Source organism: Spea bombifrons, chromosome 5, assembly GCF_027358695.1.
Source record: "Spea bombifrons isolate aSpeBom1 chromosome 5, aSpeBom1.2.pri, whole genome shotgun sequence".
In the NCBI taxonomy this organism is placed as follows: Eukaryota; Metazoa; Chordata; class Amphibia; order Anura; family Pelobatidae; genus Spea; species Spea bombifrons.
In genome coordinates, this window is record NC_071091.1 from 62,926,480 (window position 1) to 62,954,192 (window position 27,713).

Genomic DNA, 27,713 nt, shown 5'->3' on the forward strand with positions numbered 1-27,713 from the left:
TGTGTGTGTAGATTCACTTTGTATGCTTTTTCATGGTGATTGATGTGTGTTTATTTTGTGTTTTAGGAAAAAAAAAACATATGCTCATGTTCTTCCTTCAATGGTTGTAGAACATTGGCTGTGATCAGTAATGGTGTACAGAGAACTAGACTTGTGTAAACGCACCATAAATGATTTGAACAATTTTTTTTCCTGCCCTTTTGGTTTGGATGAAATTAGGGTGACTTTTTCCATTCTGAAACAAAATTGGTTTCCACACACTCTCACTTTCTCTCACGTTCTCTCTCAATGTCTCCCTACCTTCTCAGTGGATCGTTTCCGTGAACCTGGCTCCTTTTCTGCGGCCCTTCTTCTTGTTCTTCTGTGTTCTTTCTTCATCCCCTTCTCTCTTGTATAAGCTCGGATAACCAGGCCTCCCGGAGCATTTCCGCAAAAGGGCGGACCCTCCCTGCACGCCCTCTTCCGGATTGGAGGAACAGGGGAAAGGCTGTCCCTGTGCGGCACGCAATGACTCCACCCCTTTGAGGAAGTACTCCGTGAGGACAGAATATTACAAACGGATCTGTGAAGAAAGAGAAATGTTTCTGCCCCTCCATCTGCAGTATTTTGGCTCCTTAGAGTATTTCCACAAATTAGTGATACCACGGGAGCTGTGCCTCCAATCCGGAGTCTCATTTTTGGACATTCGCACGAATCAACGAAATTGGCAAAATTTGTACTAATCCGAATGCATACGTCTACAAAGAACTGACTTTGCACATCAGTAATGTGGTTGGCAGGTTGTAGTTTTCAGTACATTAAAACTATAAATTTTACCTTCTAAACAGGATTAAAATATCCATTTTATTATGGTATAAAGGCTAGGATTTTACATGCTAGATTTTAAAGAGCATATTCCATATGGATAACCTATGCAAGATATTAATGGATGGACAGATTTTATCCCCTGGAGGCAGATGTATGGATGAACTGTATTCTATTCTAATTAGTAATGCATTGTGGCAGGCAGGCATGAGTTTCAGGCTTGAAACTGAACATCTGCTTGTATATTCCATGTTGTATAAAAATCATAGCCGCACTGATATAAAGAAGTGAGTTATTTCTTAATATCGACAATAAAGCACTAGTGCATATAAAACATACCACATTTCGTCCTACATCGTCAATCCAATCATCTTTTGTTTAATAAAAGTGCTTAGAATGTATATAATATTAGCTACCTACCTTGACTGTTGTTTGCTTTTTTACCCATGTTATTGGTCAAATTGATTGTATGAAGTTAGACCATAAAACTTTTTTTTATCAGTGAGGTGGCTTCACGTCCTTTGGATACGTGTTGTCCCCTGGTTTGCGTATAATAATTCTTTTTGCTGTTGCTCCTAAAATTCTAGAGCTGTCTGTAACTTCATTAGTGAGTCTAGAATTGTCACAGGAAAATACCTATGTGCCTAAAGCCCCTCACCCTTCAATGCTGGGTTTACATATGATTTTCATTTGATCTATACCTGCAATGTCATGTTTCCATGTGTTATTTATTAGTACCATGGTTTGTATGTCTTATTCCTTATACCTGAACTACATGAGAGAGGAAATGGGAAATGGGGTATGTCTTTATCCAAAGCAACAATACTATGTGGGTCTACACACTGATAGCACTTCCCCCAAGCGTCATACCCCTGAGGGCTTTTGACAGTGTCACCCTATTCAGTTATTTTGGATCGAGGTAGCATACAGACAGCTCTATTTTAGGTTATGAGTAATTCTAGTTTAGTAAAAAAGGACCAAACAGTAATTCATAAGATTACTGCTACCTCTTTACAATGGACTGAGTGGAGACCAGTCTGGCCAAGAAGAAAAATACCCATAAATGAGGTGGACAGCATATATGATCACTTTAGATGATGATTTGAAGGCAAAAGTCAAGATAGCCTTCCAGCATACCACACAGTATGGTATTCAAGTACTACATGTCCAGCCTCCACCTCAGATCTAACAGGAAACTCATTTTTGATAAAAAGCTTTATTGTCTACCGGTGGTACATAGAGAGGACGAGACTACAAAACTTAAGAAAAGGACCTTCGTGGATAAATATCTATGATCTGATGACCTATACAAAGCATAAGGGGCTTTATATATTTTGTTGCATAGGTTCCCATCAGTTTATATGTTACTGGCATTATCAAATAGGTCATGGGCACACTTTCTCAGGCAACAATTGTTAATACTTTGCGGTGAATATGTTCTTGGAATATGTACTTGGAATATGTTCTGTGTTGTTCCTTTGTAAAAAAGCAAGAGCTAATATTTCCCAATTTGTTTTGGGCAGGTTGGAAATACAGAGAGCATTATTATCTAACATATTCGGGCGGGGGGCGGTGGTTTGTGATCCAGGACTGATGTCTTCATTCTTGCTGTACACAATGCTTCTTAGTGCAAATGTGTTTCTTCTGTACCCGCAATCGTGACTTTCTTTTGTACCAGCAAAACATTTATTGAAAATGTATAAATAAAAAATAATATATGATTTTAAGTAACCATACTATAGACTTTTTTGCACAAGTTGTTACCTATGTAATTTACAAAATTACAAAAATAATCCTTGGAATGCTCGCAGTAAGAGGCAGTTATTAATGTATCATCGTTATCATTTATTACATTTTATACATATGACACGTTACTACTCACATATGTATGCAAAATAGTTGAAGATATTAGGACAATGTAAAGGGTTTAACATAAATGTGAAAAGGTTGTACTTGTCTTTTATGAAACATCAAGGGGATCTGGCCACATTTTTACAGCTAGCTAAGCTTAATAGAACCTAGTTGTTTAATTAAATACTGTAGGAATTACATATTCAAAATGTGTATGTGTGGTTGAGCGATTAGTGCATGTTATAAGACTGGATGCCCTGGGAGCTGAGTCACTGAGTACTTTGTAACAATTTAGCACTTATTTTTCACTGTAAGACTGCAGAAGCTAGGCAGGTCATTGACCTATGTCTGAAAGGTAGCAGTAAATCCAGTTCACTGACTGATTTGGTATTCTTGACTCTATAAGGTATTAGGCAAGAGTTACTGAGATCAACAGTATCAAGTCCTGCAAACATTGCTCCAGTAGAAGGTTCATGCTCTTCGATATTCTTGCGGCCTTTGCATACTTTTTAGAGGGCAGTAGTTGGTGAGCGAATAGAAGCCAGATTAAAGTTGGGTGTAAAGGTTAGACAGTTGGTAGAACCTGAAAAGTTGTTGCATTTCACCCACAATTCTTAAAGAAATGGAAATGTTGGCTGTGAGCATGGGGATCAGCACATGCCTTCATTGTGCATTTCTCTTGAAAAGCATAGTAAATAATATGTCATTTCTTTTTTTTACCCGGGACAGTGCACTAGAAATGGGAGACTCACAGTGCCACTTGCTGTTAGTATTTGCTGCTCTCTGCCTGTTAGCAGCCTCGGCTTGGGTAGCAGAGGCCTGTCATTTTGCCCACAGGCTGCCAACCAACAGTAATCCACTAAAGGAATGGTTTATCCAGCTGGCGAAAATCCAAGTGAAATGCCAGCAACAGGCACGGAGACCCAAACCTGTTGAGGCAGTCTTATTCCTGGGGATAGGAAAGTAGTATGACAGCCATTACTAGGAACTGGGGGAGGCGGATGGATATGTAAGTTGTGTGTGCAGAATTAGTCCATGGGCAGCATCCATGATGGGAGATGAGTGCTGTAGTCATGATAGCTAGAAGTTGTTGGGTTGTGATGCTGATCTTGGTCAGAGCAGGCCTCAGGCTGCAGTGTTTGCAATGGTGCCTTTTTAGATTATCCGTATGGCTACTGTGCTTGATGCTCAACCTGGACAGACAGGCCTGGCAGGCAGGAACTGCTCAGGCAGATGATGTCAAGGAAGACAAAAATTATCTATCGCAAGTCTAAGAAGACAGATGACACCCAGCAGGAACAACGAGCCAAGTCTGTGGAATCCACAATACAGCTGGCTAGCCCCAGGGGTCCTGTCTGTTTGAAGTGGAATAGACATCCCCAATGAGCTGTCAAATTAGCTCATAAGAGTGGAAATGCTTTAGAGATTTAGTTCCACATATAAAGAAGAGGTTTAATAGATGAAGATTATCCTTAATAGCCATGGCACAGAGAGACAAAAGGGGAATCCTTCAGACAATAAGAATCATTGAACAAATGCTAGTTTCCTCCACACCTAGATTTTGTAAGAACTGTAGAAAGTTACGCAGTGATAAGCCTGCAAGACAATAAGCGTGGCAACAAGTAATGCTCCCAGAGACATTTTTAATCTAATCTTCTGTATAGTTGTGCAGAGCCCTTGAGCTTCAGTTTAATTGCACAGGGTAAGTGTAATAAATCCACATTGTGAAGCAGGAATAGGTTATCTGTCTATCCAAAGGCTTTGTACAATACACAAATATACGATCCTGTATTAGCCCCAGTGCTCCTGCTATAAAACATATTCTGCACCTGAAGAATAGTATAATACAGCATCAGTAAATCAGGCATACAACAGGAATGACAAACATACAGGCATGTTCCTATGCTCACAAAGGGTGAAACATTTAGACAACAGACAGATTGTCTAATAATGTATTTGAAAAAAAACATTGGTCACCAGAGACAAAAGTTAAGCCACAAACTGAAACTTAGCATGAAATGCAAAAGTGAATGTTATATTTGCTGGGTCATGTAGTCACTTCTAGCTTTATTACATGGAAACTAAATGCCATCTGTTAAAGGAAAAAGTGTCAACTTTTGCCCAGCACTCATCAACAAAAACAATAAATTAAATTGACTAAAATAAACCTGAGATGAAAAATAGTAACTACGAGTATTTTGCTGTTTTTTTCCCCCCATTTCCGTTTTCTTACATTACGTCTTTTGCATCTTGGGGATACTTGAAAACATAGAATTTGAGAGAAGACTCAAACCTAAATCAGTCCTTGGTTTCGTCCTTAATTCAGAATAGCCACATGCCTATCCCATTCATGTTTAAATCCTCCCTACAAGTTCCCATTCACAGAAAGTATTTTACTAGAATTATGGCTCAGTTCTATTTATCGATTTATAGACTGCCATCATTCTTTACAGCACTGTTAACAGGTATATTCACCATTAAAATTCCCAAACTATAATGCAGAAAATGTATGCAGTTAGTAAATAAAATATAGGACTTATTATACTTAAAAATCACATCTCACAAATAGCTGACAACCTAGCACAGTCAGGAGTTCACAACTCCTTAAACACAGACACAAATGGAAAAAAAAATCATATTAAATATGAATCATCAGCAGAAACTTTCCATTGGGCTCTACATTTGTTTCTCTAAATTTCTTTCTGTAAACATGACCCAATTTGTTGTTCAATGGCTTTGCACTTCAGGGATCTATTAGAGTCCACCCCAAGTGTAAAGTTGAGCCCAGATGTGGACCTCCTTGCTCACTTCTGCATCGAGGGATACCAACCACACCCCACAGGCTCATGAAGGCTTAAACCAGGGGTTCTCAAACTGCGGCCCTCCAGCTGCTGCAGGACTACATCTCCCATACTCCTCAGCCAGCCCCTTAGCTGAAGGAGCATTATGGGAGATGTAGTCCTGCAGCAGCTGGAGGGCCGCAGTTTGAGAACCCCTGGCTTAAACGTACCTCTTGGTTTGTTGGTTCCCCCGTGCAATGGAAATTTGCCTCACGTTTCAGTTTTGGACTGCCCTTGTAATGGCACAAGAGAGTTAAAACTCATCCATTACTTTTTGAGTTGTTCTTAATCCTTTTTGTATGTAATGTATGGATTTTATATGTAATTTTAGAGTTTTCAAAACTTGTAAAAGATAACCCTAAAATAACAGAGTCCGGGCGGCAGCTGATCAATGTTGTTTAATCGTGTAGATGCTTTGTTCAAGCTCATGTGCAACAGCAGGCAGTTTTATATTGGGGGATCTTGTGTGGGTGTAGTAATCCAGTTTGTCTCTACCCTCAAGAAGCAACACAAAAAACAGACCTACAGAGACAGAAAGCCCTTTGCCATTGAATGCCAGTAGGGGATGTAATATGCGTAAGCCACGCAATAGAGAGGCATACGCTTTTCATTCTCATCCGATTAGGAAGGCATACAAAACATTAGGTATTCGCTATTACTGGGCAATATACCTCATTGGTTATAGTCTGCCACGAACCCTTATTATTCCAGTTCTCCTCATTGCATTAGGGCTGTGGGACTAGTACTGTTTCTGCATTCACTGGCTGTCAATAAAAAATATAGACAATCTGCACATTCAGTGCAAACAATTTGGTATATTCACTAAAGGAAGAGTTTAGGTTCATCCCAATAAGCTTCTGCTGCAGTAACAGACTGTTTTCTCTCTGTATATGGTATTGTTGAATCAGTCAGATTTTGACACCTCATCGCTCATTAGTATGCACCATGCAGGGCCAGTTCAGACTTATAACTGGAGAAACCAGCCAGTGTTTGCTCTTCGTAATGATTTTTTTTTTTTTTTTACTCTTTTTAGTGAATCAACTCCATTGTCTCAATTCTGTGAAGGCTATTAATATGCGGTAGGTCGCCAATAACGACACATCTCTCCTATTAACTATTTTTGCGTGTTTTATTATTTTCCAACCCAACAAATCTTCAATCTTTTAAAAAAAAAAACATAAACAGAACAAAAAATTCAGCAGGTCTTCCAAAGTAAATAGCTGTGGAGTAAAGAGGCAGAAATCGACAGATAACTAAAAGGATATATGAATGAAAATGCAGTACTTGTCAGAGAAATTCACACTGTTCATATTGATCTTATATTGATAATGTCTGTTGCGTTAGAATGGCACAAAGGCAGTTACCGTCATCGGTTCTGCTGACGGTGATGAAATAGCAACACTGACCTGGTCATAAATGCCACAAATAAGTTTGAAATTATCATTAAAAAAGTCTTTTTTTGCTTCTTAGAGAAAAAATTGACAATTTAGAGGGTACATACATCACTGTCTATGGTCCTTCTTGTTACAAGCACAGTGTCATACAGAAAATTAAGGGAAAAAATTACCTCTTTGTCTCCTTTGAACAGTCTTTAAAAAAAATATATCTCCTCATTTAATCACCTGCTAACCAAAGATGACATGGTAGCCAACTGTGACATTTTGGAACTTAGAACAATTTGAATAAATAAAATTAAAAAGTAAATTGGATCTCTGGATTTTGTGACGAAGATGTGCACAAAGACTGGTGGGAACTGGAAAATCTTCAGGGGTGGAATATCCACTTCCCGAACTGGTGAGACTACTGTAAATACATTAAAACCAAAAAAGCATTTCACAGCTTCATCCACCTAATGAATATTTGTGTAGATTCTATTCTTAATGAAGACCAGGCTTGGAAGGTGCTGTCGTACTCCTGGATAACGCTGAATGTGACTGAACCAGCGAGAAACATTAATGTAGGTCTCTTTCTCCTGAATTGAAAGATCAGCCTGGAAAAAAAAAATACAAACATTAAGCACTTAGTTATTACCAAGAATACATAAACATTTATTATTTCATGCTTATAAAAATGGAAGAATCAGATAATACAATTTCAACAGATGTACAGGAGTACTGAACAATATCTATTGCTGCTACAGCAAACAAAATGTGTTAAAAATATGGCTTTATATAAATTAGAACCTCAATCAGCACATTTTATTGGAGCAGTCTGTTGAAGGCATAATGGTAGTAGGGTGGCAATAAATTTTAAGATCTCATATGAAGGGCACATAGCTTTTATGTATGTTACTGTCCAAAGCAACGGCAATCTTGACACCATATAAATATTAATTATTATTACCAAATACACATTACATGGTTGGTATGATCAAGAGTGGTATAAAATCATGAAGTAGTTGTCAAATTAGGTAATACAAGTGTAAGCTATTCTTTTTTTCTTCTCTTTTCTTTTAATAAATTGATTTCTATAGTACATCAATTCAGGTTTACCAAAACCTTGTGATTTTACACAGCTTCAGCAGTTTGATGTACTTGTTCATGTTGCCTACTTTAGAGAAAGCAAAGGACTTCTGAAACAAGTAATCCCTTGGTTTTTGTAGAGGTCTTGCAATTAGAAAAGTGTTTGCGTATACTGAAAAATATACTCACAATTACATGGTGCAGGCCATAATAAGTTAAGATGTCAGCCAAGGTGAGGATATTCCCAGCCAGGTATACCTTGTCTTCCAGATACGCGTTGAGATCCTAAAAGGAAAATGACATTATAGAACAATTATAAATAATCTGTAAAGCTATATTTTACGTAGCAGCCCATATTAATTAAGAGCGGTCCTCATTTAGAACTTTGCCTCGAAACACTGAAAACATACATAATGAACCAAGATGATTAAAATATAAAAACGCATATTGTTGGATGCATTGCTAATCCAAGCTATGCGATTAAAAGGTAATTTATATTAACCTTCCCTGTTTCCTAAATGTAATGCATACGAGAAATCCACTTATTTTTATTATCTTACATTAAGCATTCCCTGAAAAAAGTATGAATCAAGGGGAAAAAAACGACACTATTATAGAAACAAATAAATAATTTTAACCAAATAAACCAGAAAATCCTAACCTTCAAGCAAAATTCAAGCTGCATTACTTCATGACACGTATTAGAAATACGAGCAAGTATGCACAGGGGTTATTTATACATGTCTACTGAAAATGCACACGGGATGACAGAATTTATTTGTATTAATATTATATTCTAAATTCCAGGCTAGCTGCCCAGCAGCATCGCTTGCTGATATATTTTGAACTCCATTATCTCACCATTCTGCTTTTTTACCTTGTAAAGACTTGACAGAGAAGGTTTATTACAAATTATTTAAAGTAAGACATTATTAATGTATAGAAACCCCCATTAATAAACCAGTTTATGAAATAATTTGTGATGCCGAAAGCAGGGTTTGCATGATACGCAGCATGCTTTTATTACACAAATGACTGTAGTGAAAAGCGACAATGGCCAAACGATTCATGCTATTTATATGAAATGAAAGGTTAATTATTGCATAAAACACAAAATGCACATTATTCTGGCTGTACATCTATTTTCACACGTGGAAGCGTTGTCCACTTTCACCTATGCCTGTCTTTCTCTATGTGCATGAATTTGTGCCATTTTGGGTTTTTTAAAGGCCAAGGCAGGGCTCAACAAACCCCGCGTGCCAGGTCGCCGTGGTTACAGGAAACCGCTTCCTGGTGCCAAGGCATAAAATTACGTGTGCAATTTATATTACTCTGTGTTTGTTAGTATACTTAAAAATATCTTACTGTGTGTGTAAGCATGTTAGTATGTGTGTAAGTATTTTAGTGTATGTGTACGTGTTAGTATGACAGTGTGTCATTAATAATATGTGTGTAACTTTGTTACTGTGTGTGTATGTGTTTAGTATAATAAGGTAAGGGCTAAAGTATAACTTACTTATACCCTAAAGCAAATGCACATAAAGGTCATAGTGCATAAAGGACCCTCTTAGTGGGGTAATCATATCGGGCATTTACATTTATTGTGAGCCAGTTCATGCAGGCTAAGCTAATACTTAAGCTACACAAAACAACAAATAAAATTTAAATATTGTATTATTCTAATGAATAAGTTTGCATTTACATTACTTATATGTCCCAGTAAGCGCTACAGAATTTGATGGTGCTATATAAAACAATAAATAATAAGAATAATTACACTATCCCTATTCATCCTGCCAACTTTGTAAAGTGAAGGGTGACATATTCAAACCAGGAATTCTATCTAAATACACACAAACTAACCTTCAATATGTTTCTGACATCTTCTTTAGAGGCTATTCTGTCAATGCGTGTGATTCGGTACTCTAACCACTGTTGCACAATTGCTTTGTCCTCCACGGAAGCCCCTAGGAGTTCCTCTTTCTTCGCTTCTTTCACTAGATAGGATGCAATGGTAGCAAGACCTGCTAGGCTGGGGCCTTTGTTGGTTTGAAGCACAGGAACCTAAGTATGAGATGGAACAAAAAAAAAGAAAAGAAAAAAGATAACTGTTAAAGAAAATGCAGTAAAGCAATCGTCTGCAATTTGTGTAAAAATATTTAGAACAGGGGAAGTAATTTCCCATTTAATGAAGAAAACGTATTTAAAAAAAATGCATGCTGCAGGGTTGCTTGAGATTCACTGCTGTCCTGTGGCATTACGTTAATTTAAAGCAAATATAATAGGTTTACTGAAATGCAGTTATTTACTGATTTATATAGCACCATCATATTTCACAGAGCAGTACATATTTTTAGTATTTTAGTGTGTCACAATTTACAGAACATTTAATAAGACTGAAAGTCTTATCAAAGATTTTTGCTTCCATAATGTTTAACATGCTGTTCAATGACCAGTTGGGATCTTACGAGTATCAGGGAGGTTATGCAGGGTTCAAATTGCAACTGGATCCTTTCTATGCTCCCTACGTAATCCCCTTTGGTGAACCTGTGTTGGACAGGACTAAGTGGTCTGTATAAAGGATTGGTTTTATGTCCTCCTTTATAACACTGGCCCACTTGACTTTAAAGTCACAGATGTGTGACACACCACCTGTCACAGTCAGACAACAGAAGTCTAGCCTACTTGAAATGGAGTGCAAGCTCTGCAGAGCAGACCATAAAATCTGTAATCTTTTACATGATCCCACAAGGACAATAGGTTAAGAAAGGTCACATGACAAAGCCCCAGATTTATAGGAGGGTTCCATAATATAATCCACACGGTGGCTTTATATTTCATTGATTCATTCGCTATTCATAGCATTAGTGTATCCCATGAAGCAGCTCTCTCCCATTAAAAGGGAAGTGAATCATAAGCGGAAGAGGAGAGGATGATGCAAGGGTTACAACCAGCAGTACTAGCAGTCATCCGCACATGTGCATGCTATAAATACATCCTACGGCCACACTCACATTATTATATATATATATATATATATATATATACAGATATACATACACACACAATAATAAAGAATGCCGAATGCAATAGGCAGTGGGGTACATAATATATACGTTGAAATCAGAGCCGTCTCCTATACTCTTTCATTGTTACAGCTGCTGTATATGGACCAACAACATTGACACCGTTGTACTAATCATCCTCACAGCTCTCTGGTTTATGTTTCAGAAACATATTTGTATCCCAGCCGTCTCACCTGGCTACCACCCTGAGCTTTGCTGCTGTATTTTCCTCCCTTCAGTCCCAGGCATTTCTCCAAAGCTCCCAGCTCCTCCACCGCCATCTTGGTTGGCAAAACACAAAGACACGCGTCGCCAACCAACCTCAATCCACACAAACGTCGTAGTTCCGCCCATTCAGACACACTTGAACAGGCGATTGGAGGAAGAAGAGACGTAGTCATGCGCAGATCAGCCTGCATCGGTAGATGCGATGGAGGCGTAACGTAGATTGTGTAAACTATACGTTCGAGAATAGTGAATACCGTACGCATGGAATGGTTGATACCTCTGATCGCTGCCCACAGTGCTCACTGCTCAGTGGTTCTTCATTTTCAGGACACCTTGTGGTATGGGGGCGCTGAACCGCTCCATGGCCCTGTGTTTGAGGAAAATGATCCATGATTTGTTATGAGATCTGTATTGATAAAAATTTGTACCCTCGCCACAATATCGTTTGTCTACACTGTACATTGAGTGACGGCTTTATTCAATTAAAATATGTATTAATGTGTTACATAATATGTATTACATATTTAATATTAATGTATATATGTAGATGATATACCCAATAGGCTCTCTTCACCTGCTGTACCAATGTGTTCTCTTAACATGTATTTCTATATTGTCAATTTTAATGTTATTGTTAAAATATAGTTATATATTAATTTTTAAAACATAATCAAGATGCCAGTGATGTCACCATGACATCATAAAAGGAAACATCCAAACACCTTTTTTGCTTACTGCACTTTTTATTTTGTACCCACTAGGGGTTTATCTTTCTCTAAACTTTTTTTAATATGATGCATGTCAGCAACACAGTTTATGCTTAGGAAGCGATTCCGATCGCTTCCTAAGCTGTTTTAGCCGGGCACTGCTTCTTCCATTTTTCTTCCGGGGAGGGCTTTCCTCCCCGGATCCACGGTCAGCCTCACTTGTGAGCAGTAGCGTACCTAGCGGGAGGCAGTCCGCCCCGGGTGCCGCTCATCTGGGGGGTGCCACGGGCTAGGATGACCACATGTCCCGGATCCCCGGCAGCCTCGTCACTTTTTTTTTTTTTTTTACACGGAGGAGAGAGAGGAGCGCCTAGCAACCGCTCGGCGCCCCTCAGTCTCCTTCGCGAGGCCTATGCTGAGCGCCGAAATGTGACATCAGCAGGAAGACGGAGGCGTTGTGCTCCCACCGCAGGACTTCTGGATGGTAAGTCCAAAACCTTTAACTACAAAGGGGGAGAGGGTAGATAGTGAGGAGGGAGGGGGTAGATAGTGAGGAGAGGGGGTAGCTAGTGAGGAGGGAGGGGGTAGATAGTGAGGAGGGGGGTAGATAGGGGGTAGATAGTGAGGAGGGGTAGAAAAGGGGGAAAGGTAGATAGTGAGAACGAGTGAGAGAATGAATGTGTGGATGAATTGTCTGAATGAGGGAGATAATTAATGAGTTTGTGAGAATGCATTAATGAATGTGTAAATTTCTGTGAATGAGAGAGAATAAATGATTCTGTGAATTAATTATGTGAATGAAAATGTGAATTAGTAAGTGACTGTTAAAGTGTTAGTGTGTATGATAGATTTATAATTGATTTGTGGAAAGGCAAAGATGGCACAAGCAGGATGTTTGAGCCTTGGGGACCAAGATGACACAGGCAGGGTGTTTATGGGACAAAGATGGCACAGGCCGGGCTGTTTGGGGACAAAGTTGACTCATGCTAGGCTGTTTGAGGACAAAGATGGTAAATCCTATGTGTGTAATCTGGGTGCTGGTCAGGTTCTATGTGGGCAGTGTGGATGCCAGAGCTGGCTTTGGGTTGTGCAACCTATCATCTATGCCTGTAGTTTTATCTCTTGCTACGTTTCCATACATTATTATTGTATACATGCAAATACGGGATTTGTATGTCTGATTCTATGCCTCCAGTGCTGAGTTCACATGTGAACAATAATAATAACAATATATATATATATATATATATATATATATATATATATATATATGATTGCTAACAGCAATCACACTCCTATCATGCCAAGTCAGCTAGTACATGCTGGAATCTGGGTATGCCTGGGCATGATAGGAATGTGATTGCTGTAAACAATCATATTAATATTCTTATTGAATTTTTTTGTCCTATTTTGCTGTGTTACTTACTTTAAATAAAAGTGTGAGATTTTTTTATGGTGGGGGGTCATATTTTGTTTCGGACAGGTAAATGCTGGATTTTCGGTTTCAGTCCAATTTTCGTTTCGGTGAATCCCTAAGACAGACAATGATGTGGTAGGCCTACACCACATCAATGTTTGGGTTAGTATATAGTGATAGGAGTTATGCTGCACTATTATCAGTGTCTGGCTCAATGTATAGAGATAGGGATTACACTGTACCACCGTCAACGTCTGCCTCAATATATAGTGTTAGGTGTTATGCTGTACCCCCATCAATGTCTGTCTCAGTATATAGTGATAGGCGCAATGCTGTACCACCGTCAATGTCTGCCTCAGTATATAGTGGTAGGTGTTATGCTGTACCACCGTCAATGTCTGCCTCAGTATATAATGATAACAGTAATGCTGTACCACCTTCAATGTCTGCGCCAGTATATAACGATAGAAGCTATGCAGTTTTAAAGTGTTTGTGTGTGGGGGTGCCACATACAGGATCCACCCCAGGTGCAAATACTCTAGGTACGCCCCTGCTTGTGAGGCTTCAGTGGATGCTGCAAAGCTGCTGATCGTGGCGAAAACGCTGCAGCTGTTTAAAGGCAGCCAGTACATGTACGGGCTTTGTCGTTATCACGTTGCACTGCAAGCCCGTGCATGTACGGGCTTTGTCATTAAGGGGTTAAAATCTTGATGGCGTTTTTTCCCCCTTCTGTAATAGCACATGTGAGCAAAAAAAACCCCACTTTCCACAGGCAACTGTGCTTACCCGCATTTTCCAAGTTCTGAAAGAAACATTTAAATACTCAAAGGGATTTAACAAAATACAGGGGGTAAGTTTATTTCAAAGGATGATCATTGTTAGAACAATAGATCATAAACTAAAGCTAGTCGGTCAGAGGTTTAGATGTAATATAATGAAGTTGTACTTTACCAAGAGGGAGGTAGATAAATGGAACTGCCTCCCATCAGAGGTGGTAGAGGTTAATACAGTTAATGAATTTAAACATGCATGGGATAGGCACGAAGCTGTCTTAAATCTAAGACAAGATTAACATCTCACTGATGAAGACCATGATGATTGAAACATATGTCTGATATCATAGCAGAGAGTTTTTGGATCAATGTAGCATCAAGCAATAGATACAAAGGCATGGCATGGATGGCCATTCTGGAAGGTCTCCCCTAATGACATTCATGCATGCTAGGGTGTTGTGCAGATACTGTCCATAGTACAGTGTAGCAGAGGAGACCTCGCTGCATTTATTCTAGCAGTATGCTTTGCACTAGCTTTACTGGGATCCCTGGAAAATGAGCTCAAACACTCTGTATGGTGCTGTTGAAGAAGCCTGGTATAATGTGTTGCGTTAAGGACGCTTTGTGGTTCACTAGGAACCACCTAAGCCTGAGTAGAGAAAAGGTTACTCCATCTTGATGAGGGCTAATCCCCAGCCCCCCTCTGCCTTGGTCCTTTCATTTTTTGGACTTTTTCCCATCAATTGTGGTGAGGTTGTCCCTGAGGTGCGCACCAAGTCTCGGCCCTGTTATTGAAGCGCTCCAGGAGGACAGGTCAGGCGGAGAAGGTAGAGAGATATTGAGAGAGAATGAGAGTGAAAAAAAGGAAAAATCTGAGCTCTTTGCTTCATTTTTGTTTGTTTACTTGGGGTCCCTCCTAGTTTTTGGACATTTGTAAGAATTAACGACATGTCTAAAGATAACTATAATTGCCCTTTCCCTGTTAAAATAATTTCATAGGTGTTTGCCTTATTACTGATGTTATCTATGAAATTTGATAGAACTGTATACATATTCATTTTTGGTTTAAAGTATCTAGTGTTGAGTTTTGTTGAAGTAGTTGAAAAATTGATTTTGTCAAAGTAAATGCATGTATAGGCTGCTATCATAGTCAATGCAGAAACTTAAAATACCTAAGGATATATGTTGAAAGTCAAAAAGAATCATCTTTGCACATGAATCAAGGGGAGATAAATGTCCTATGGAAAAGCCTAACAGCTTTATGTATGTCACATTTGGATCTCGTAGCGTGAGTTGCACATGTCAGTTAAATCAGACAGTGTCAAATATTGCTCAGCTGTAGCCTTGCAGTTGTCAATGTAACCTTAATACTTAAAATAATTTGGCCCTAGTGGTATAAAAAGTTGGCAGAATTTTGCTAGTAGGTTTGGAAATCATAAGTCTCTGCACCTAAACTGCTCTGTAACATTTTTATTTTAATGGAAGTAGCGCTCGCTGCGGCTGTCAATGCACATTTTTCAGAAACAGCATCTCTAAAAATTTGGGGCATCAACAAAAAGATATTTTTGTTCTCCTAACCTCTGAAAGCAACCCACAGGTCTCAGCTATCACTATGTTTATTTCGAACATTGATGCAGGGTATTATTAAACAATGGGTTTTAGAGTACCATTAAACCTTAAAATGAACTCCTACTACAGCCTTTAAACTAAACACACCAGATCTTAACTAGATCTCATCTACTGATTTGGTGTGAAAAATATCCTGCTCTCAAATCTTGATACTCACCTGGGAGGTGCAGGTTTTGGTGTCATGGGTATAGGATACCACCACTGTTTGTAAAACATAAACCTAGCACAGCTGCGATTCTGCAAAGGTGTTTTGCATGGGTCAAATGTTATGTAGTTATCCAGTCATGCTGGAATAGAAAAGGGCCTTCCCCAAACTATTCCCACAAAGTTGGACGCAGTTTTGTCCAAAACGCTGAAGGGGACATACCAAGACATTTTGGACAATGTTTTGCTTCTAGCTTTGTGGGAACAGTTTTGGGAAAGGCCTTTTCTTGTTTCAGCATGACTGTGTCCCTGTGCACAAAGCAAGGCCCATAAATAGATGGTTTGATGAATTTGTTGAGCTCACGCTAATTGTGAGCCAGGCCTTCTTGTCCAACATCAGTGCCTGACCTCACAAATAATCTTTTGACTGAATGGGCACAAATACCCTGTCTGGGCACAATCTCAAATATTGTGGAAAGCTTTCCAAGAAGAATGGAGGCTGTTATAGCCGGAAAGTTGGGGCTAGCTCCATACTAATGCCCATAGATTTGAAATTGCATGTCCAACAAACTCATATAGCAGGGAGGTACAAAATGCAGCCTGTGGGACAAGTGCGGTCTTCTGGAAATTGAGGCGCGAACCGCATGATATCTGCAGCAGTAACCTCCCTTCAAACCATGATCCATTGGGGACAAGGGACAATTGCCTTCTCTGTCTGGGTCTGTAAATGTGTGTGTCTGGGTATGTTAGTATGTGTAGATATGTTAGTGTGTGAATGTGTGTCTTTGGGTATGTTAGTGTGTGACACAATTAGGCAGGGTAATTCATACTAATCTTGATGTTTCTTCTTTGCAGGAGGATTTAGACAAAGTTGGGGATTGGGCGGGTTAGTGGCAGATGAGGTTCAACATAGATAAATGCAAAGTTAGGCATTATGGTTAAAATAATAACAATGCAACCTATACTATAAATGGAATATCCCTGGGGAAAACTACCAATGAGAAGGATTTAGGAATAATGCTAGACAACAGACTTTTTCAACCTTATGTATTTACTATGTGTGTCTGGATATGTAAGTATATGTGTGTGGGAATAGGTCAATATGTGAACATGTGTCTTTGGGTAGGTAAGTGTGTGTGTGGGGGGGTATTTTAGGGAACACATGTCTTTGAGTATGTAATTGTGCGTGTCTGGGTATGTTAGCAAAAGCATGTGTGTCAGGATTTGGTGTGAGTACTTGGTTACGTTAGTGTGTGTATGTGGAACATATATCCACATATATGCACATACACACACTAACATAACCAAGTACTCACACCAACATACCCAAAAAGTGTATGAACATCTGTCTTAGCGTGTGTGTCTGGATATGTCACTGTTTGTGTCTGGGTATGTTATTATGTGTGGGTATATTAGTGTGTGTGTCTGGATGTGTTAATATATATGTGTATGGGCATAAGTCAGTGTGTGAACATGTGTCTTTGGGTATGTAAGTGTGTGTGGGGGTATTTTAGTGTGTGAACACTTGTCTTTGAGTACGTAAGTGTGTGTTTCTGGGTATGTTAGTAAAAGCATGTGTGTTTGGTTTGTTAGTGTGTGAATGTGTTTTTGGGTATGTTGGTGTGAGTGCTTGGTTATGTTAGTGGACATTTTAGTGTGTGAACATCGGTATGTTAGTGTGTGTGTCTGAGTATGTTAGTGAATGTGTATGTCTGGGTATGCTACTGTGTGAACATGTGTCTTTGGGTATGTTTGTGTGGGTGTCTGGGTGTTTGTATTAGTTTCTGCATGTGTGTTAGTGTCAGTGTCTGGGTGTTAGTGCCGATGGTCTAGTTGTGTTGACATGTCTGGGTGCGTATGCTAGTGCTGTGTGTGTGTCTGAACGTGTATTTGTCAACTGCTATTGCATTATTGCCAAACGAACCCACTATTAACATTCATTACACAGCTAAAATGCAATTTTTTCTTTCATTGAAAAATGAGTGCAGCCCAGGCACATACATTTCTGATAAAGTGGCCTATTGCAGAAAACAATTGGGACACCCCTGTCATATAGGTATGATGGTAAGATGTGCACGTACTTTTGGTCATATAGTGCATATACACTATGGAATGCCTAGTATGTACGTTGTATGTTGCAGCACTCTAGAGGGTTAAAGAAAACTTTTTTTTTGTAAAAACAATTAGATGAACAAAAAAGATAACATTAACATAAACTAAATAGCGATCTAGGATAATACTTCTTTGGATCATTTCTCTGTTACACGGATTAGAACATTAACTGTTGATTGATCAAGGGAAAACATGATTTCTATTTCCACTAATGATCAACACATTTCTTCTATTGTAAAAGCCACTGACTTTGCAGTCTCTAATATATTCTTTATTCATTGCAACACTGTGTAATTACAAGTATTTTATGTTTGCCTCACATATCCTCTTAGCATGAAATATGCATAAAAAGCGATTTCATCTACAAGGAGCGGCAAGCTGCAGGTAACCCATACATCAGTGACATTTAAAGAAATATACTTGAGCACACAATTTGTGGTTCTGTAATTGGTTTTTACTCTATGGGGGCAGGTGGCATTCTTTGTATATGCTAGAGAAACAGGCAGAATTCAATTTGACTGGATATTTTGTTACTTTATCTGTTTGTAGTTAAAGAACCTAATGAACAAAATCATGAATAAAGGAAAATGAAAGTAATTTTGGTTCAGCAATAACTAGCTTAGAAAAATAAGAACACTAACTATAATCTCAGCTCCTCATTTATTACCACACTAAATAACCTATATCAGATGGTAGTATATATAAAATTCAATCTATGAGTTAAAGACTGGTGGAAATGGAAATACAAAAATACATTATAAATCTTTGATTTATTTATACATTTATCATATGGTTCTTCTTTTTGGTCTTTAAATTTGCACCATTTTTTGTATTCATTGATTGAATAAAGTTTGTAATTAGACTGCAGCATACATAAATATAATTTGGATTATCCCCTTTATGGGAGTTTATTACGTCTACCTACGTTTATTGAGAAATAGGCTCTTCCTTTTGTTATAGTCTAAAAAGTGGCCTGATCAGCAAAGGAACCAATGGCACATGGAACACTTTGGTAATGGCAAGACCCCATTTGCACCCGATTAAGTTCTTGGAGAATAGACTCACCAAGGTCTGTAAAATCTCTTCTCTTTTTACATACTTTGGGGAATCTTGGTGAAGCTATGGGGGAGAGCTTTCATTTGGTTATACAATGTTAAGCATCTTATGGAAGCTCTCCATGTGCTCCGAAGAGGCAATGCAGAGTATGTCTGGGGGTGGAATTATAGTTCTGGGGAGCTCAAAATGAAGTATGCCATACAAAAAGAATATGAGATGCTCACCAAAAACAGACAGGCGCCTCATAGCTTGTCCTAGGGTGCGTTCCCGCTTGGGAGCATCTCAAATTTTAGCTTTCATGTTCCATTGCAGAGGAAAATCTCCCTCTACATATCATGTGAGGCAAATTTCCTCTGCAGGAGGAAACCAACAACCATACCTACGTTTCATTGGTCTCTCCACTGGGGTACAGCTGGTATTCCTCCGTGCACAAGAGAGCAAGTAGGTAATATGAAGTAGGAATGAAATGCACTTGGTGATAATGGGCACCCCCAGTGGCAAAGATCTACATTCCTGCTTAATCTCATGTTTATGTTAACAGAAACTGAAGGTGCTGGGACATCCCATCCTATTCAGTTGCAGAGCATCACAAGATCTTTTGCTGTATTTCACCAGTTCAAAAAGCCCCATTGTCTTGACACCCACCCATTGAATATAAGATGAGGAAGTGCTGTCCCCACATAAAGGTAGGGTGTTGCTCTATACCTTTATGATTTAATCTCTTATTGTAACAACTATATTTACTTGGGTTTCTGTTCTGTGTTGTATTCTACATCATTATCTTTTTAAGAGAAACATGATGTTAACATTGTTGTCTCTTATTTGATATGGAAAAAAATCATTGACAATAAGGATCCTGATTTCTTAATAACGAGCTTGTTCTGGTATTTCCTTAAGGAACTGATTTCACTTTTGTCACCACGGAAACAGCTGCAGCTTGCAATGACCAATGTACTCCACTAGGGGTCAATGTGGTATAATATATTCTGTTACTAAATGAAATAGTGTTTCCCATCTTTTTTTTACAACAGAGTACTATTATTAAGAGATTAGTCAAACCAAGTAGTCCTCATACCAATCTCGTGTTCAAAATGTGTCCCTAATAAACAACAGGTATTAAACTACCCCAGGGCCCTGACAGAAGTTGAGATAGAAAAATTACAATTTGAAAGAAGAAATATTGCTTTGTCTAAAAAGCAGCCTATATACTGGATATCATTCAATGGGACCACCACATTCTTCACCTTTAGTGTGGATATTGGACATATTACTTCCTTAAGATTGTTATTGGATATGGACTAGTAATATATATAAAGAAAAAGTGCAACCCTAATAATCAAACAAAACAGATACTGAGTACGCTTGATGGTAATTGTCAACTTGTTCCACCAAAATTTTTTTAGTCCTTGTCAGCATGCCATTTTTCCTCATGCACACGGTATAATAATATGGAATTTTTCAAGAGTGAACAGCTTGATTTTAAGTCATTTCTATGTCTTCACCTTCATTTTATATTACTGCTTATTAATTCTGACAGGGAAAGTAGGAGAAATTAGGAGAGTCTACTAAATAACATTGGTAATTCCCCACTCAGGTATGTTACAAACAGAGTTTTGCTGACATCTGCCACTGCAGAGAAATGCAAGCATCTATAAGTAAAACTAATACTAAAGGTATCTCTGTAACAAAACCAACAAGTCCTAACATACAGTTCGCCTTCAGGGGTTTGATCAGTGGGGTGCAACTGACAGCCACTAAGGCAAATTGAACACAATGTCCTGTCAGCAGGATGTTGTGTAGCAGGGCTTGTGCTTCCTGGGTCTGAGGATGAAATGCTGCCCACAACCACACCCACCAAAACCATGCCCACATCCATTATGTTATATCTTGAGTAATAATACATTATCATGCTCTCCCACGCTCTCATACATACACTTACACATACACATCTGTGCTCACTAACCAACGTTTACTCATGCATACCCACATTGACACAATTACCCATACACATTCTTGCTCACACACACTTACACACACATACACATCCATGCTCACACACATCCATACATGCAACCTTTTATACATAACCCCCTGTGTGTTTTCTGCCAATAATTTGCAGTTAAGATCTGAAGGGATAAATAAACCAAAAGTGGATTAAAGCAGTGACAGTTTGCTTAAATTACCTGTGTACTCCACACAATTAATATCAGTTGTTACTCTCACCACAGTTTTTTTTCTGTGTGCTTTAACATGTAAATTCAACCTAAATTTATTTTACTTTAAGATTCTACGATAAAAAACAATAAAAAAACAACAGGCAAATTGTTATAGTGTGCCCTAGAATAGGTGTCCACGGGATGTTTAAATCCACGACACACAAAAAAATAAACATGGATTTTTGGGTTGCATTTTTTGTAAAATCAAATATGATCTCAGAGGTTTAGATCAAAGAAGAAGACCTCTGAGGATCTGAAAGTTATTTTCATGGTGGCCCAATAAAAGCTATCACCTTCAAGTAAAGACTCCATCTTCTCTTGAGCCTAACAGCTCCAACCATTTTCTTTATGAAGAGAAAGAGAGACTGGACGCCACTTGTATGTCTGTATTGGTATCACTTTGTGTGTCTGTTCAAAACCCTCTACAGAGGCAATCCAACAAGCCCCCCAAAAATTAAAGATGGAATGATCCAGCTAGGTGATAAATCCTGTCTAAAGCCATTGTCACACTACACAGCCATGTGGCTATGCATAGAATCTACAGTAAGACAAACACACTAACAAAAAGTATCCTAAAATCACAGCGGCTTAGAAGAGAATTAACCCACTGCTTTTCTTTGCAGCCCTTCCCTGACTTGATATGCTGGACTGATGTCTATTTTGTAACACATTGAACATCTGTAAATTCCATTTATTTTGTCTGTAAAGTAAACATTCATAAACATACAAGTTAAAAATAACGTGTTTTTTTTTTATCCATGATGTCAGATCAGATCAAGCAATTCCATTATGATACAACTAGCTGTGCTGAACTGTAATAACAAAACTTCTACATTCCCTTCACAAATCAAAATTCTAGACAGGCTGCGGATTTATCTACACTAACCAAACCTTTAGCCACATAAAATATCGGCGTGAACTGGTTAAGAGAGAATACAATCTTGTAGATGTGGTCTCTGGCTACTGAATATTCCCTCGGAGGAATTCCTCTCCGTACTATAGAATCTATTTCACTGTTGTGAGCTGTGAGTACAGAATTTTATTTGTGTTTGAAAATAACCTGCTTTCATTACATGAGAAGAATTGATTTTTTGATGAGTTATTATTGTTAGTTTTTTTAAACCTAACATATGGTCACATTTTGACTTAAAAATAATGGTATATTTATTAATATATTTAATATAAAATTTGAATTATGCAAAAGAATTAGTTATTTAATAAGGTTTGGCATGAAATATAATAAATGATTACTCAATACGTGTTGCCTTGTTTTATACACTCTCAGTGCTTTTTCTATTTAAAGAATCTTCTGATTAAACATAAAAAAAACATTATGAGCAAAATATATGGGTTTAAAGCAACACCTGCCACAAAACCCGCAGATGTACAAGAAGGCAGGAGAAGAGCCAACAAGTAACAAAGTGACCTCAGAATAATTACAGGCCTAAATACATGTCATATCACTGTAAGTGATCTAATTCCTTCTCACAGACTGTGTGGGGCAATTAAACACTCTAGCACAAGACAGCACTATATGACAGACAGGTATAGGAAACGTATGTAAACGCAAAAACATTAGCCGCAAATCTGGTTGCCGCCTATCCTTGCCTGGGCCACTGGTGAATTCACGTTATGGTCAATAGAAACACTCATTCATCGACCTCAATTGTGACAGAAAAGACCTTTATTGTTGCAGGAAGATGAGTACTAATATTGTGCTAATAATTCACTAAATACATATTACATAATGTAGAAATCTTCTAAATGATGCGTTTATATATATATGCAATTTCAGAGAAGAATTATTTGCAGAGAAAGGTATTTTCCAGTACGTTTCTATACGACTAAATATTAAACTTAGATTAGCATAGTTATGATATGACTGGACATTTCGTGGGTATTAGGTAGTAATTAGTCTATGCTGTTGAATTTATGGTGATAACTCATATAGGAGGAATACAGGAAAATATATTTCTTACATTAATTTCTTCACACCATATTCAAGGTAATTCAGCAAACTGGCATAATAAGCAAAACCAGTGACCACCAGTTCCTGGATTATCACTGCCATCATTTTCTAACATTTTGAGAGAATTTTTAGAATCTTAACCCAATTTTGTAGTCACCAACTATAGCTTCTGTGGTCTGTCAGTAAATGAATTAAGAGGAAAATGTCACATCCTTTTATCTTACTAATGCATTGTATAAAATAGTTCTCACTCCAGCACCCAATGCCTACGTATTGCTAGACCCCTCGGCTATTAGCAATACAAAATAAATACTACAAAATCTAAATTAAAGTTAGAATATAGTAGAATGGATCCAATGTACCAAACCTCCAAGTATCCTTTTTTCTAAACCTAAATCCTTCTGGCCCTCTTTTTCTAGGAGCTTGGTTGCTGGGTATGAGTCAAAATAATGCTCTAAGGAGAACATTTGTTTATAAATGATATTGCGTTAATAAGCTGAATTATTCTCCTTCTAGAGGCCGTATCTATTTATATAAATAGTCATTAATAGGTCATAAAAACATCATAAAAGTACTGGTAAAGCCCTTTGCCTAGCCACACCTCAAACCACATTGCCTAAACAAGTCCATTTCTGGCCCTTTGGAATGTTGAGAGATTTGATATACTGTATAAGTATTTTTCCATTGTAAAAGCACTGTGTAGGCAAAAAGGGAATCATTCCTTTAAACGGATCTGACCTTGTCTCATTTCTATTGAACGTGTTGTTTTGTTGACATAAAAGTTTCTGATCACACACTACTCTAATTGTTAGCTACCCTACAAACCTGCAGCCGATTCTGCCTGACATGTTTTTGCGCTAATCTGTTGTTATCGTTTTCCACCAATTGATCTTCGCAGCAAGTCAACCTGCAAATAAGTACTGTGAGACACTTTAATGAGGCCCCTTATATCTAGCCAACTTATGATGATCTCACTGGGCTTCTGCAAATCGCTGTCTCCTGTTGAATGGCAGAAACTCTATATAACCCTCCTATTACACAGAATGCATCACTGTCAGAAATGTCAGGTTGAGGAGGAGTCGGGGCTCTGAAGCCACTTATTGTATCATTCTTTTGCTGTGCTAAGGTACAGTGCCTAGCACAGTGATTAGAGCAATTACTCAGAACTGCCTGTCACAGTCAATCAGATTTAGCCAGCTTGATTGCAGAATTGACCTAGACCTGCCTTTCCAGCAAAGCATTATTATTGCAGTCTTCGCCGCCTTTAGTGCGACTATAGAGAATCCCGAGCTGAAAACATTTCCCAAGCACACTTCTTTCCTAGCAATTATTTCTACTTCCATTTTGTCCTACAATTATTTGAGGACTGCTTATCTTTCTCCTCTGCTTTTGATTTGTGATGCGTCGGTTATTTTGGTGTCTAGAAAAATAAACATGTTCATCCCCGTAATAGGCAAAACACAAGAACATTTTAAAGCGACGTGCTGTATACAATATTGGAAGCAATTTTCAAACACAAATAACACAAATTTGCAAAAAAAAATTAATTTTTGTTATGATTTTAATTATTTTCACCTGTCTCGCTGATTGCTTACATTTTTGTATGTAACCATGTCATAGAGTCACAAAATAGAATTTAGTGTCGCATTCAACCATTGAAAAAGAAATTGTGCACTACATTGTAACTGAACTGATTACTTCAATATCATACCTGCATTTTAACCCACTATAGATAGACAGGGTTAAAAAATGATAACCCAAATCCTTTATGTATGAAAATAGTTTTTGGTAGATGTGTAGGTGCATCCTGTGAGATCCAGCTCAATATATGGATCTGTCTCTGATTTGTTGACTAGGTACCCTACAGAATATGAAATGAGCATTGTTTTTCTTAGCTATGTAGCATTAAAATTTGTTATTCACAAAAAAATGTTCACGTGACCACAAGGAATACATTTACAGTTTACAAAACACAAACTCAACAATGACAATCTCCATGTGAGATAACAATTAACATCCAATACAAGGAGGATAAAAGTATAAAGCTCTATTTTATTCAAGTGAATAGCATGCTGGAAGTACCATCGTCAGATATGGCTCATATGTCAAGTCGAGTACTTTATTGAAACCCTCTGCCGGATTTTATTTGTAATGCCATGAGATTGCCATTGTGTTGCCTATGTCTACCCCAGCTCTGCCTACTGTTGGTGGCATCTTGTGTAGGCAGAAAGTCTTATTAAGGGACTCATCTACAAGGTAGTAATATGACAAAAAAGCTTGGAAGGAGGATTTACCTGAACACACAAAATGGGAAATGCTGAGAAATGTAGATTTAAATTAGCTACTTCCACAAATATCGGCATAGCATAATTCTTTTCATGTATTATTATTTTCATAAGGTCATGGATACTTCCACCAGTCCGTATAATATGCATCTATTCACTAAATCCTCACGTGAACTAAGTTGTGTTAAATTTACCCCAACACTACTATTACTGCAGTAATGTATAATAAAGGACAGGTTTCCTTTGTTCATATCCTAAGAAAGCCTATTACCCTTATTTATTTTAATCTAATCCTTTATTTAGAAAAAATTATAAATTCTAAGGCGTCATTAATAAACAAAAACTCACAAAGGCTGCAAAAAAAATAAATAAGAACTTTAAATTATTCTTATGCAGGTGTGATGTAACATTAAGCAGTTTTCTGAGCTACAATCACTGTTTATCTGTTTTTTAGCTCTTTAAACAGTATGTTCATCTCTGAGTGTTAGGAAGATACAGTGAGTAAAAGGACACACATTGCAGCCCTCAGATAAATACTTTTAAGCATTTGTAAACCTTTTTGGTATTGTTCAACCAAATTTGATTAAATAGCGAGTAATAATGCTAGCTGGGAATGTATGTTCATTAATACTCTTTTATCTGACTGAGCATTTCATGTTACATGATGTGTAGTATAGCCATTAATGTACATACTTACGTAGTGCACTCATGTAGAAATGCGAAGCGCGATGGTAGCTCACTCCTGTGCATTACTAATGATGTGGGTAGACCTCTTAGTAATGCACAGTGGTATGCATTTCTCTGGATGGCTGGGGCAGTAATAAATGACGTGAACTTTAGGATGATTCTTTAGCCCTGTACTGACACCACATGGACCACTCTCTGTGGTTGGGTACAGAAAGAATAGTCAGACTCTGGTTTTGCAGACCCACATTTTTGGCCAAATACATAGGTTGCTTTGGTCTGAATTTACAGCTATTTAGATTCCTTATATTATGACGAGTTTCTTTTTTCAGTTGGCAAATGTTGATAATTTCACATTGTACTGCTGTGGTTTTGTACATTTGTACATAAATCAGAAAAAAATAATTTACGTTTTCTGCTCCTGTTATGTTTTCGGTTATTTAGCCCTACTGGGTTATTGCCTCTTAGTATATAAGTTTGATCTGTTCACTATTAACTTTTAAGATCCAATGGCTGGAAGAAGGCTTCATGTTATAGAACATAAAGTATGGAATAAACAAACCTTCATTATACGAGTTATAAAATCATTCACTGTGACATCAAGACACATATATATTTTGATAGCCATGCTTGGTTTTGTTGGTTTTGACCTCATGAGAGAGTATTGTGATCTGAGTTATATCAAACCCTAAAAGCTAAAATGGCGGAGAGAAGGTACAACTCAGGCAGAGGGCTATACAATGTCGTTGGTATTATGGCAACTCATAGCTGGTAACTAATATCTGTCCAAAAATCTCAATTACAGTCTTGTTTTGCCCACTTACTGTAGGAGAATGCCAATTGTCCCCTGGACACTCCTAGTGGTCACTGTTGGCTATAAAAGTTGTCTGTGGTCAGTGCCATGCACCTAATATATTTTTACTGGCATTTATGACCTAAGAGCATTTAGGAGATCATTAAAAAATGAATGTATTGTCCCCTTGATATGTTATTTAGCTTCTTCAGCAAGAGTTATACCAAAGCAAGCAGTAGAAGGTGTCATGTGCCAGATCTACCGTTAAAATCCCTTTGTTTAAAAGTGATGCACAGATTGGTTTAAGCCCCCAGGCCCTTCTCCAGGTGTAATGAAAGCTATTAAATCGATGCTGTGCATGACCTGTGATGCTCATAATATGGTTAATCTCTAATTAAGCAATACAAAGCCATCCTCTCCTTCCTTGTCACGCCAGCCTTAGCAGATAATGTTACGGTTTCCCTTTTTGTATTCTCTCTGCGGTGAGGCAAATGCGGGTTTCATTTTCAGGTACTATGCTGGCAGATGTTCAGAGGTTTAGTTAACTTCATAGAAGTGTTGTTTAGATACAGTTAATCTCATCACATTCAATTAATTTAACTAATCTGCCGAGAGGTCTTAAAATTCTGCTTTACACAATACTATACAGAATGTATGGTTCACATACTAGGCATTATT

At 38.0% G+C, this 27,713-nt stretch overlaps 1 protein-coding gene across 1 annotated transcript; it reads right to left on the reverse strand.

Annotated features, from left to right (window-relative positions):
* Positions 1-6,605: 6,605 nt before the first annotated feature.
* EEF1E1 (eukaryotic translation elongation factor 1 epsilon 1) lies at positions 6,606-11,367 on the reverse strand. The gene is made up of 4 exons (XM_053466287.1): positions 11,217-11,367; positions 9,821-10,021; positions 8,147-8,242; positions 6,606-7,485 (listed from the first exon to the last, which is right to left on the reverse strand). The coding sequence occupies exons 1-4, from the start codon at positions 11,301-11,303 to the stop codon at positions 7,345-7,347; spliced, it is 525 nt and encodes a 174-aa protein (XP_053322262.1). The 5' UTR covers positions 11,304-11,367; the 3' UTR covers positions 6,606-7,344.
* Between the last annotated feature and the right edge of the window lie 16,346 nt (positions 11,368-27,713).